This window comes from Schistocerca americana, chromosome 1, assembly GCF_021461395.2.
Source record: "Schistocerca americana isolate TAMUIC-IGC-003095 chromosome 1, iqSchAmer2.1, whole genome shotgun sequence".
In the NCBI taxonomy this organism is placed as follows: Eukaryota; Metazoa; Arthropoda; class Insecta; order Orthoptera; family Acrididae; genus Schistocerca; species Schistocerca americana.
Window position 1 is genome coordinate 1,160,172,003 of NC_060119.1, and position 12,919 is coordinate 1,160,184,921.

Genomic DNA, 12,919 nt, shown 5'->3' on the forward strand with positions numbered 1-12,919 from the left:
ATACCTGCATGCTGATCAAGACGAGAATAAAAATGATCTTGCATACCAGGATGTGTTTTGCAATATACAGTATTTCTATTCCGCTAACGTTTACCCAATGTCCTACCCGCTTGCGTGTGTATGCGTCTGTGCGTGCAGGTACAGCGGCGGCGGCGGCTTCGGTGACAGCCTGGGGGACGGCGAGAAACTGCCGGACGAGGAGCGTTACCAGCGCCAAGCACCCTCGTCCACACACCAGGGTAACTGTACCGTTCCATCCAACAGCTGCTCACTGCGCCGGCCTTCGGCCTTCTCGAAATAAAACTGGTGTCAGAGTAGAGAAGAAGTAGTGCATTCCCGTTTACACTCCATGAAGAAGGATGGAATATTAAATGTCTTTTATTTTCTATGTCTTCTAAAAACTTAAAATAATTGCTATTTAAGACTTTTCCAATGCAGAATACGTTTCTGAGGCTTTCGGGCGTTGAGTCGGATGGCGTAGCTAAAGCTTTCCATTTTACAGCTGAATACTTTTCCGTCATCTTCAGGTAATGGTGTTGGATGTTGTTGTCTTCCTGTGATATGTAGCCAGAAAGTGAGAGCTCTGGCCTTCGTCCCTCTTGAAATACACACTATATGATCAAAAGTATCCGGACACCTTGCTGAAAATGACTTACAAGTTCTTGGCGCCCTCCATCGGTAATGCTGGAATTCAATATGGTGTTGGCCAACCCTAAGCCTTGATGACAGCTTCCACTCTCGCAGGCATACGTTCAATCAGGCGCTGGAAGGTTTCTTGGAGAATGGCAGCCCATTCTTCACCGAATGCTGCATTGAGGAGAGGTTTCGATGTTAGTCGGTGAGGCCTGGCACGAAGTCGGCGTTCCAAAACATCCCAAAGGTGTACTATATGATTCAGGTCAGGACTCTGTGCAGGCCAGTCCAATACAGGGATATTATTGTCGTGTAACCACTCCACTACAGGCCGTGTTGAAAGATGCAGTTGCCATCCCCTTCAACAGTCGGAAGCAAGAAGGTGCTTAAAACATCAATGTAGGCCTGTGCTGTGATAGTGCCACGCAAAACAACGAGGGCTGCAAGCCCCCTCAATGAAAAACACGATCGCACCATAACACCACCGCCTCCGAATTTTACTGTTGGCACTACACACGCTGGCAGATGACGTTCACTGGGCATTCGCCATACACACACCCTGCCATCGGATCTCCACAGTGTGTACCGTGATTCGTCACTCCACGCAACGTTTTTCCACTGTTCAATCGTCCCATGTTTGCGCTCCTTACATCAAGCGAGGCGTCGTTTGCCATTTACTGGCGTGATATGTGGCTTACTAGCAGCCTCTCGACCATGAAATCCAAGTTTTCCAACCTCCCGCCTAACTGTGGTAGCACTTGCAGTGGATCCCGATGCAGTTTGGAATTATTGTGTTGTGGTCTGGATAGATGTCTGCCTATTACACATTACGACCCTCTTCAACTGTCGGCGGTCTCTGTCAGTCAACAGACGAGATCTACCTGTACGCTTTCGTGCTGTACGTGGCCTTTCACGTTTCCACCTCACTGAGACATCGGAAACAGTGGACCTATGGATGTTTAGGAATGTGGAAATTTCGCGTACAGACGTATTACACAAGTGACACCCAATCAACCTGACCACGTTCGAAGTCCGTGAGTTCCGCGGAGCTCCCCATTCTGCTATCTCACGATGTCTAATGACTACTGAGGTCGGTGATATGGAGTGCCTGGCAGTAGGTGGCAGCACAATGCACCTACTATAAAAAGCGTATGTTTTTGGGGGTGTCCGGATACTTTTGATCGCATAGTGCAACTGGAGTCAGAGTAGAAAAGTAGTATTGCGTTCCCAATATTATTGCACTAATTTGTTTTTTCTTCCGGCCTTATCCCGTATATTCACGTAAGCGGCATGTTAATCTGGAGTTGGCCATGTTGCTGGTGTAGGGTGGCCAGTTGCCTTTGCTGCCATACTGCCCCCCACCCCTCTCCAAGACGGGTTTATGTGCCTTATTTGTCTGCATCTAGTGATATTCCACGTGAAAGTGTAAGAACATTTCTTTCGAAATGTTTATGAATCAGGTAACTAAGGCGGGATGTAGGTAGCAGGCCGGTATTCGCGCAGTGGGATGTGGCCCTTGTAAATCTGTCTGCCGTATTCGATTCGAGGCCGGCGCATCTCCCTGAATCCCGGTAGCGGCGAGCTAACGCCCATGGCTATCCAGGTGCTTCCCCTAATTGTACTAAACGAAGGAGGAGAATACATTAAGTACCTCTCAGTTGCAAAATTTTAGCGACATCATTTGATGTGTTATAGTGGAAGCGGAAGATTAGGGAAGGTAAACCTTCCCTAGTGGGTGCACACCATCACCAAAGTGATCAGTGAGAGCTTACCTTAAACTGAAAAAAAGCCACGCACTAGTGAAGGTGAACCATCACTGTACTGGGCTGGGGAAAGTGTACAGTGGCATATTACCCACCAGTGAAGGTGTACCATCGCTGCTCACGGGTTATTGACGGGGCGCCCAACAATGCTACCACAAATCAGCATGAATGTAATTGTCGTCACTTCGTTATTGTTATGTTAAACAGGTGTGCAGTTATGGTTGACATTTGTGCAGTTACGGTTTACAGTAGTGCAGCTGTGGTTGACAGTAGTGCAGTTAACAGTTCAAATCAGTGCAGCTACGGTTGAATCAGTGAAGTTCTACGAACATCTTAGGGTGGAATGTGGAAATCTCAGTTATAATTCTGCCCTCATGGACAGAGAAAAGTACGAGTCACTTATAAACACTTTCGAAGTATGAAGTTCTGTTATACAGCCATGGTTCACAGTTCTTGCCTCTTGGCAGTGAAAGTATACATTCACTAGTGACAGTGCACTATCCCTAGTCAATGTGTATTGTCTGACAGAACTGGAATCAGTAATGCACTTTCACTAAATGGGCCAGTGAAGGTACACTGTCACCAGTGATCGTATACTTTCCCTGAAACTTCCACTATAACAGACGCAAAAACCAAAGCCTCCGCAACATAGAACATCTTTCAAAACGGCTTGATGAATGCTTTTAATAACAATAAGTATTAGGATCTCGTTTAAGTTAAGATGCTTTTACCTTGTGACGGCAAACGTCAACCTGTAACGAGAACTTCAAGACGTGCAATGTGGGTGTGATACTTTTGAATATGCCTGCTCAAAATGAAAAATGAGTTTGAACACTAAAACAACAGCACATTAATTGTCAGTTATTAATCATCATCATTATCTCTAGTTTTGGTTTAGGTGTCCTTGGCTGTTCCAATTTCAAACAGAATGCAGATGATCTTCCCATCTCTTCTTGAAGTGTATATTTGTATATTAGTTTAAGAATTCGTTCTTCTGGCATCAGTTGAATGTGTTCGTGCCATTTCTCACTGCACTCCTCTGTTTTCTGAAGTATGCTTCTGACACCCAGTTCATTCATTATTTCACTATTTCTTATCTGATCCACGAGTTGGTAACCAGCTATAGATCTTAGGACTCTCATCTCTGCTGCCTCAAGCCTCCTTCTTCGACTGGCAGTTAGAATCGAAGTCTGTGACCCTTACATTAGAACTGGTACTGCCATCACACTTTAAAACTTTAGTACTGCCTCTTTTCAAAATTTTTTGGGAATTACGATTGGTACCTACCAACTGTTGACATTTTTGCAATTTGCTTTCTTCATCTCTGTAATATATGACATTTCACATTCCAGTTAATTAAAAGCATTCATTTACTCTAGTGGTTTATCAGCAATTATTATCTTCGCTCTTAAGTGCTCCTTACCATGGAAAGCCATTATCTTAAAAAAATGTCTCTGAGCACTGTGGGACTTAACTTCTGAGGTCATCAGTCCCCTAAAACTTAGAACTACTTAAACCAAACTGACCTAAGGACATCACACACACCCATGCCTGAGGCAGGATTCTAACCTGCGACCGTAGCGGTCGCGCGGTTCCAGACCGTAGCGCCTAGAACCGCTCGGCCACCTAGGCCGGCCGCCATTATCTTAATTTTAACTTAGGATATCGTTATATTAAAATCATCTGCTACCTTCTGCAAGGACCAAATTTGCCTCTTACATTTATTAATTGGGATTTTAATCCTTAAAATAAATGACACACTCATAAACACGCGCAAATCCTAGGAGACTCATTTTCTGATCACAGAGTGGCACACATGTCACAGAGTGTGGTTTCTGTGACCTACACAGAACCACAGTGCCGTAGACACTGGCGAGCAGATTGATGCCGTATTCCTGGACTTCAGGAAGGCATTTGATACGGTTCCGCACTTACGTTTAGTGAAAAAAATACGAGCTTACGGAATATCGGACCAGGTTTGTGATTGGATTCAGGATTTCCTAGAAGAAAGAACACAACATGTCATTCTTAACGGTTCAAAATCTGCAGATGTAGAGGTAATTTCGGGAGTACCGCAGGGAAGCGTGATAGGACCTTTATTGTTTACAATATACATAAATGACTTAGTTGACAACATCGGTAGCTCCGTGAGGCTATTTGCAGATGACACGGTTGTCTACAAGAAAGTAGCAACATCAGAAGACTCGTACGTACTCCAGGAGGACCTGCAGAGGATTAATGCATGGTGCGACAGCTGGCAGCTTTCCCTAAACGTAGATAAATGTAATATAATGCGCATACATAGGGGCAGAAATCCATTCCAGTACGATTATGCCATAGGTGGTAAATCATTGGATGCGTAACGACCGTAAAATACTTAGGAGTTACTATCCGGAGCGATCTGAAGTGGAATGATCACATAAAACAAATAGTGGGAAAAGCAGGCGCCAGGTTGAGATTCATAGGAAGAATTCTAAGAAAATGTGACTCATCGACGAAAGAAGTAGCTTACAAAACGCTTGTTCGTCCGATTCTTGAGTATTGCTCATCAGTATGGGACCCTTACCAGGTTGGATTAATAGAAGAGATAGACATGATCCAGCGAAAAGCAGCGCGATTCGTCATGGGGACATTTAGTCAGCGCGAGAGCGTTACGGAGATGCTGAACAAGCTCCAGTGGCGGACACTTCAAGAAAGGCGTTACGCAATACGGAGAGGTTTATTATCGAAATTACGAGAGAGCACATTCCGGAAAGAGATGGGCAACATATTACTACCGCCCACATATATCTCGCGTAATGATCACAACGAAAAGATCCGAGAAATTAGAGCAAATACGGAGACTTACAAGCAGTCGTTCTTCCCACGCACAATTCGTGAATGGAACAGGGAAGGGGGGATCAGATAGTGGTACAATAAGTACCCTCCGCCACACACCGTAAGGTGGCTCGCGGAGTATAGATGTAGATGTAGCTGTAGATCTTCAGATAATGAACGTGGTTCTTCCTCTCGACCGTCCCGAAAGGCTACTTCAGTTCTACATCTACATCATACACCGCCAGCCACCTAATGGTGTGTGGCGGAGGGTTCTTTCCGTTCCACTATCTGATCCCTCCAACTCTGTGCCACTCGCGAAAAGTGCGCGGTAAGAATGATTGTCGATAAGCCTCTGTATTGGCTCTAATTTCTCGAATTTTCTGCTCGTGATCAATACGCGAGATGTATGTGGGGGGAAGTAATGTGTTGTCAGACTCCTCCTGAAACGTGCTGTCCCGGTGTCTGATCTGGGGCCCCGACGAATAGTTCAGACATGCAGGATGTACTAGCTCGATTTTACATGCTACTATCGGTATTAGCAATTCACGAGCTAAGTATTGTCGGCTTGACACGCTTTTTGTCAGAAGTTGTCGGTCTTATACGGCGCCTTAAGGCCCATACGTTTACCACGGAACTAGACCTCCAACCATTTTTAGTAAATAAACGTATTAAGTTATGAATAAACAAGAAAATGAGTGGGTGAATCCCACAGGATCAATGATGTTGACGAAATCAGAGGGTTATTTTAAACCAAATAATTATTTATTTCTAAAGACTACACGTATGAGAAAGGTGGCCTCACATGTATTGCGAATTCAAAACACAAACAAAAAATAAGTATTTTGCAGTGCGAGTAGGGCTTCGAATACAAAAATATGTGCAAGCAAAGTTCATTTAACTGCACAGTGATTCACGAAAAATCAGCATCTGACATTCAAAGTCCGAAACGAGCAGTTTCCCTCTATCAACTATGACGAAAACTAAAGTTCGTTATTCTGAATTACCACTGAGCACAGTCAAATAACTTAAGTCCAGTGAAAAGTTTCTCCGTAATTGAGAAAATTATTCCAAGTCCACAAAAAAGTGAAAGTCCCTAACTTTGAAAACTACATGGCTCGTTTTATTAAGAAGACATAAATCGACGTTTATTTACCTTATGTATTGTCTCCGGAAATTAAATACGATGTATGCAAGATGTTCCTATACCTGGAGCACGACACAGGTAACATAACTACTAACACAATTAACAAATCTGGGAGAGGTCGAAATAAGACTGAGTGGCTTGTGCACCAATTACTCCTCTATGAAAACATATGAGCTTTGGGTACTCGTATCAGCCCTACATCTCTTTTATCTTTAAAAATAGTGCTTGGTTACTGCAAACAAAGGCAACTCGTCCCAACGAAGCCCAAATCTTGGAAATATAGCTGGTTATATTTATTATTGAAGGATGACCTAACGATAGAGAAATTGTAGGACATTAGGGATTTCAAAATGTAAGTCAGATTGAGAATACAAAACTTTTATTTAACTAATCATGTGAAAACCTACAATGATTAATACAGATCAGTGTTCTGAAAACTGTTTCAAACTAAAATAAGATGCCTGTAAATAGTGCAGGGCTGAAGAGTCAAGAGGCATAATTAAATGAGTTAGCTACTAGCTGCTCAGAAGTTGGAATATGCTACTGCCTAAGTGAAATTCACTTTCTTCAACTAGAGTGAGATGGCCCAAATCAGACCCGGGAGCGAATCATATTCAGTTCAAGTTCTGTCCTGAACTCCCTAAATTCCCAAGATCGACTTGGAAGGGAGATTGAATGCTTTTTCCAATTTGACAAACGAATGTGTTCTCTTTTCTACGCAGTAGAAGAGGAAAGTACCAGAAACTTCCCACTTAAACCTTGCAAAAGGCATCGCTACGATTCATGAGGTTGGTACTGGTTTCGAACAGTCTGTCTCCATTGGCCAACACTCTCTGTACCACGTCTGATGGCAGGGACGTTATTTTGGATTGGGCAATCCATAATTTGGAGGAAGCAACGACTTTGCTCACTCCAGTATGTGTTTCTTCTTTGATGTGGGGACAGATAGCCAAATTTATTCCTCAAGGACCCTCACGAGAAAGCTATGGTGACTGGCGGCATCCGTGCCTGTGGCAAGCGGACTAGTGCCACTATCGGTCCACAATAGGCATATATGGAAACAGGACTAGTTCCCACGAAAACTGGCTGCAACCCAGGAAGCACTCACTCCCTGATATTGAGACGTCGTGAAAAGCCTCCTGCCATCCCTATGGAACTGAAAGCCCTCCCACACTCCCTTCTGGAGAGAAATCGAATTCTTTCCATCCGTCTAGAGGGGTAGCGCAGAGGTCAGCACACTGGACTCTCATTCGGAAGGATGACTGTTCAAATCTACGTCCGACCATCCTGACTGAGGTTTTTTGTGATTTCCCTAAATCACTTAAGGCAAATTCCGGTATGGTTCCTCCGTAACGGCACGACCGCCTTCCGTCTCCATCCTTCCCTAATCCGAGCCAGTGCTCCGTTTCTAGTCACTCTTTCCTTTACATACACATCCTGAGTCTACAAATTGTCGATACGATCTGCGAATATTCCATCCATATGGAGGATCAGTTTAATACCTCAACCTGAAACGTCCTTGCACTGTAATCACGGAATTACACAACACGATTTATGTTGCGGAGTAGCCATTTTGTAACATGTAGCGATAATCAATCAAACAGAAGTCAACCAGCCTCTAGCGACAGTGAATATAAGTTAGATAATGTATTCGTTTTTCCAATAACAGAGCCTGTTGCTGCGATCGATAGTTTTGACAACATAATTCTTTGTAAAATGTATATTCTTCTTGAGATACCCTGTATTTGCACATTTGCATATTAACTTTTAATATACTCTTGTAATTCTTTATACACATGCTTGATTTAAGAACCAGCGTGTTTTGGTCTTTACTGACTTCGTAAACTTTCATACGATCAGATTGCTCCAGGGATTCATTTGTTATTGGTTTTATAATCCGACATGGTTAAAACAATAGTAACTTTTATAATAACCATTCTCGAAAATCGCATGGAGTTGCAATGAGATCATCGCTGCGATTTTTCTGATGTACTTGGTTTCTTTTGTATCATGTTTGTAGGATCTGTAACTTAATTTCGTTAAAATACACAATATCCATTTTTCGTTTCGTCCATCTTAGCGGCCACTGTTTCATCTCTACTCCTCTCAGCCACGGTGAAGCCTCGCGAGAACCCGCGTTGGTCGTTCAGGCACCTGAATTTCATTCTGACTTTGCGTGTCTTGCTCCCTTAGCCCACCAACAAACATTCAGCGCCGCCACTCTAACAGTGAGTCGTCCTTTCATAATGTTACACGTGTTCCAGAATGACGCCAAAAAAGTTAGGTAACAATCGATGCACGTTCAGACCGTCAAACAGAATACTGTAAAACGGCCTCGCGATTCGTAATGTTATCAATAATCTCCGCAGCTGTTTTGACCCACGTGCTCCATGTTTTAGTCACGGTGAAAGTAGACGCGTGGCTCGGAATCATCTCCAGTGCTTGTTCGTCCTTTACGTAACCTCTTACACCATTCATACACTAACGGTTTTCCTTGGACTTTTACTATCGCCTTTGTCAACATCTACAGAATTGCAGTTCGTAATTTCTGTAGCAATACAATGAATTTATTCAATGCTTTCCATTATGCTGTATTTCGATATACTATACCACCTAACGTTGACTTAGTTACGTCATTAGTTACTCGAGGTGTTGCTGGAACATGAGCATTATTTGATACTGCTACTAAATCAAGAAATATTAAATCTCTTAATCATTCTGCTATCATCATCATATCAATTCTGGGAACTTCTGGATTGAATTACGTACATTAAAATTGTCTGAAACTGCATGATTGTTTTGCATTGGGATAGAGACTTTCGGGTCAGCAGCCTATAACGTATGAATATAATTCTACCTCAGCCACTGACGTACTAGTACATCATAACTAGTTTCGTAGCAACCTGTCAAATTTCCAAATGTTCCTCTTCAAAAAATTTTATGATGAATGTATCGTTACAAGAGACGAGAGATGATACAGGATATAAATTCAGAGAAAAATATTGTCATAAATTACATTATCGCATTTACTACCATGCAATTGCCGTAGCTTGAAGCCATCAAAATAAATTACTGAGAGGCACAGCCAGCCGGTGAGGCCGAGCGGTTCTAGGCGCTTCAGTCGGGAACGGCGCGACCGCTACGGTCGCAGGTTCGAATCCTGCCTCGGGCATGTATGAGTGTCATGTTCTTAGGTTAGTTAGGTTTAAATAGTTCTAAGTTCTAGGGGACTGATGACCTCAGACGTTAAGTCCCATAGTGCTCAGAGCCATTTGAATCATTTTGAGAGTCACAAAGTAGTATTAAACTAACAAAATACATCTAATGTAAAACATCGCTTTTACGCAGAAGCATCTGAGAATGAAAAAGCTCATCTCGAAATTAGTTACGACATACAGAATCTGAAGAATAGTGATTTCCCATCAAACGTTCCCGAGTGCTCCACAGTGGGTAGTGCAGATTATATAGATGGCTTGCTCTATCAATTGTTTCTCAGTACTGCGTTCAGAGCCATCAAACGTCCATATTCAATGTTTGGGAAATGTGTTGGATCAACATGAAGCGTTATCTACCTGCCAGGAAGTTTCGTTATATACCTGTTTTCGATGCCTCTTATTTCGTTGATAATCATGTTCACGAATCTTCATCCTATGATTATTTAATGTCATCCGTACAGCTGCTAGTGAATAAATATACACGACACTGTAGAATTTACATATTCATTTTCTTCACATTTAGTGACACTAAACTCGATTTCGATAATTATCTTGATTGGAATCTATTAACATTAGTTTCGTAACCCACATAGGTGAGCTACACAATCTCTGAGTGGTTGCACAAATTCAAAAGCGGCATATAGCAACTACTCCCGAGCACTGACTGAATTAAAACGAATCACGTAGTGTCTGGACCGACTGAATACTTGTTTACAGCTGACTTTGACCTCCTACACGATGGCAATAGAAAGGCATGTAAGATATAAAATTGATAAAATAGTTATATGATAAGCTATTACAGTTTAGATAATAACAAAAAAGTCGAAAAAGTAAAACAAAACTGATTAGGCATTGAAGTTATCTTGATTAACTACACTCTGTATAATAAATAAAATGGCGAAATAATACCTCCTATTGTATGAGGTGAAACTATTAATACATACTGGGGTCTTCAAGCGCGCTACGACAGTTCTGATTTTATAATTTGAATATTTCTTTAGCATGTTATTATGGGGAAATTATACGTTTTTGGCAACAGAAAAATCATGACTCAAAAACGATACTACCGGATATAGGACGAATTACGTTCAAGATTCAAATATTCTGGAAAAAGAAAAAAGACAATTCTGGAAGTGAATAGCTTTTGAAATATCTGGTTTCGGAAAAAATAAAATGTTTATTTCAAACAGGAAAATTGTGGCTTTCAAACAAGATATGTCAATGTTGAAACGAACGGTTACTAGCGGGATCAAATTTTAAAGTGCTAGAGGTTTTCATGACTCTAAAATTGTAAATATTTAATGAATAAAATGTTTCCATACAAACTAATTGCATCGCTATGATCAGTAGTTTGAAAACTGTAGTGTGAATAATAATTTTTTATGATACATCGGATGAATAAGAATGTAGGACTTTTGGGTTCAAAATGGTTCAAATGACTCTGAGAACTAAGGGACTTAACATCTGAGGTCATCGTCCCCCAGAACTTAGAACTACTTAATCCTAACTAACCTAAGGTCATCACACACATCCATGCCCAAGACAGGATTCGAATCTGCGATCGTAGCGGTCGCGCGGTTCCAGACTGAAGAACCGCTCGCCCACAGTGGCCGGCTACTCAAACATACAAAAAAATCAGAATCAAGAAAATTAAATAAACATCATTCTCTGACATTAAATATAGTTTCCACAAGTATATAGTATCATGTGCGGGCAGCAGTTCTCGGTCAATCAGAACAAAACACACTTATGATAGGTTCACGCGCACACTGTACTAAGGCGGGTTGCAAATTTGTTCGTTGATGTATATCAACGCCTGTCGACATCTTAGGGTCTTGGTTTAATTATCACTTCAACAGACAGTGTAGAGGCACAGTTACGAGAGCGCCATCTCTATCTACTCTTTAATAGGGAATGCTCACAGAAGAATTAGTGTGGTCCAAAAGTGTGAAGCAAGCGGGCAACCATGTCACGCAGATGTACTAGTGTTTCCTACAGACAACTGCGAGGGTCTGAATGGGGTCAAAGTATGGTCTTCCGAGTGGCGGGATGGTCCTTTCGGAGAACTGAGACACATGTTTGACGTGCTGCGTCACTTCTGCAACGATGCTGCTATCAGTTGTCACGTGACCATCCTCACACCCATATATGGGGCCCTGGATGTCAACGCAACACAGACGCCCACCAGGCTCGTAGTACTGTAAGGGCAGGAGTGGCAGATCATACAGCTACCACAGCACAGATATGAGAGCTTGTGAGCCCAGACGTGTCAACACGAACTGCTGCAAACTGGTTATTAGCAATGGGACTACAGGAACGCACACCTGTGGCTCGTCTTCCACTCACGCTGCAGCATCGATGTGCACGGTTCCTTGGCGATCTACCTTCGTCCAAATTACCAGCACAGGGATTTACTCCCATCCGTCCATTCGCTGGCACGTCTGCACCTGGGACAGGGCCAAACCAGTCGCCTCAGCTGGGCCGGGCACTGGGCAGCACCAGCTAGTGTTTAGCTGCTAGAAGAAATTCACCTCACCACCTACCAATTCCAGGCGGCTGAATAGCTCGCCAACATATGCTTAACGTTACACACTGTACCTTCCGACTGTTCAGGCTGTTATAGCAAAGATATACCCAAATACTCTACACGCCATTAAAATTGCTACACCACGAAGATGACGAGCTACAGACGCGAAATTTAACCGACAGGAAGAAGCTGCTGTGATATGCAAATGATTAGCTTTTCAGAGCATTCACACAAGGTTGGCGCCGGTGGCGACACCTACAACGTGCTGACATGAGGAAAGTTTCCAACCGATTTCTCAAACACAAACAGCAGTTGACCGGCGTTGCCTGGTGAAACGTTGTTGTGACGCCTCGTGAAAGGAGGAGAAATGCGTACCATCACGTTTCCGACTTTGATAAAGGTCGGATTGTAGCCTATCCCGGTTGCGGTTTATCGTATCGCGACATTGCTGCTCGCGTTGGTCGAGATCCAATGACTGTTAGCAGAATATGGAATCAGTGGGTTCAGGAGGGTAGTACGGAACGCCGTGCTGGATCCCAACGGCCTCGAATCACTAGCAGTCGAGATGACAGGCATCTTATCCGCATGGCTGTAACGGATCGTGCAGCCACGTCTCGATGCCTGAGTCAACAGATGGGGACGTTTGCGAGACAACAACAATGTACACGAACAGTTCGACGACGTTTGCAGCAGCAAGGACTATCAACTCGGAGACCATGGCTGCGGTTACCCTTGACGCTGCATCACAGACAGGAGGGCCTGCGATGGTGTACCCAACGATGAACCTGGGTGCACGAATGGCAAAACATCATTTTTTCGG

The 12,919-nt window shown here is 43.1% G+C and overlaps 1 protein-coding gene across 1 annotated transcript in view; it reads left to right on the plus strand.

Moving 5' to 3' along the window:
* The window catches only part of LOC124551772 (dentin sialophosphoprotein-like), a 151,377-nt gene that overhangs the window by 119,279 nt on the left and 19,179 nt on the right, over positions 1-12,919 (plus strand). The window contains exon 5 of the mRNA XM_047126466.1: positions 139-239. Within this exon, the coding sequence (XP_046982422.1) occupies positions 139-239 (101 nt within the window). The remainder of the gene's footprint in view (positions 1-138; positions 240-12,919) is intronic.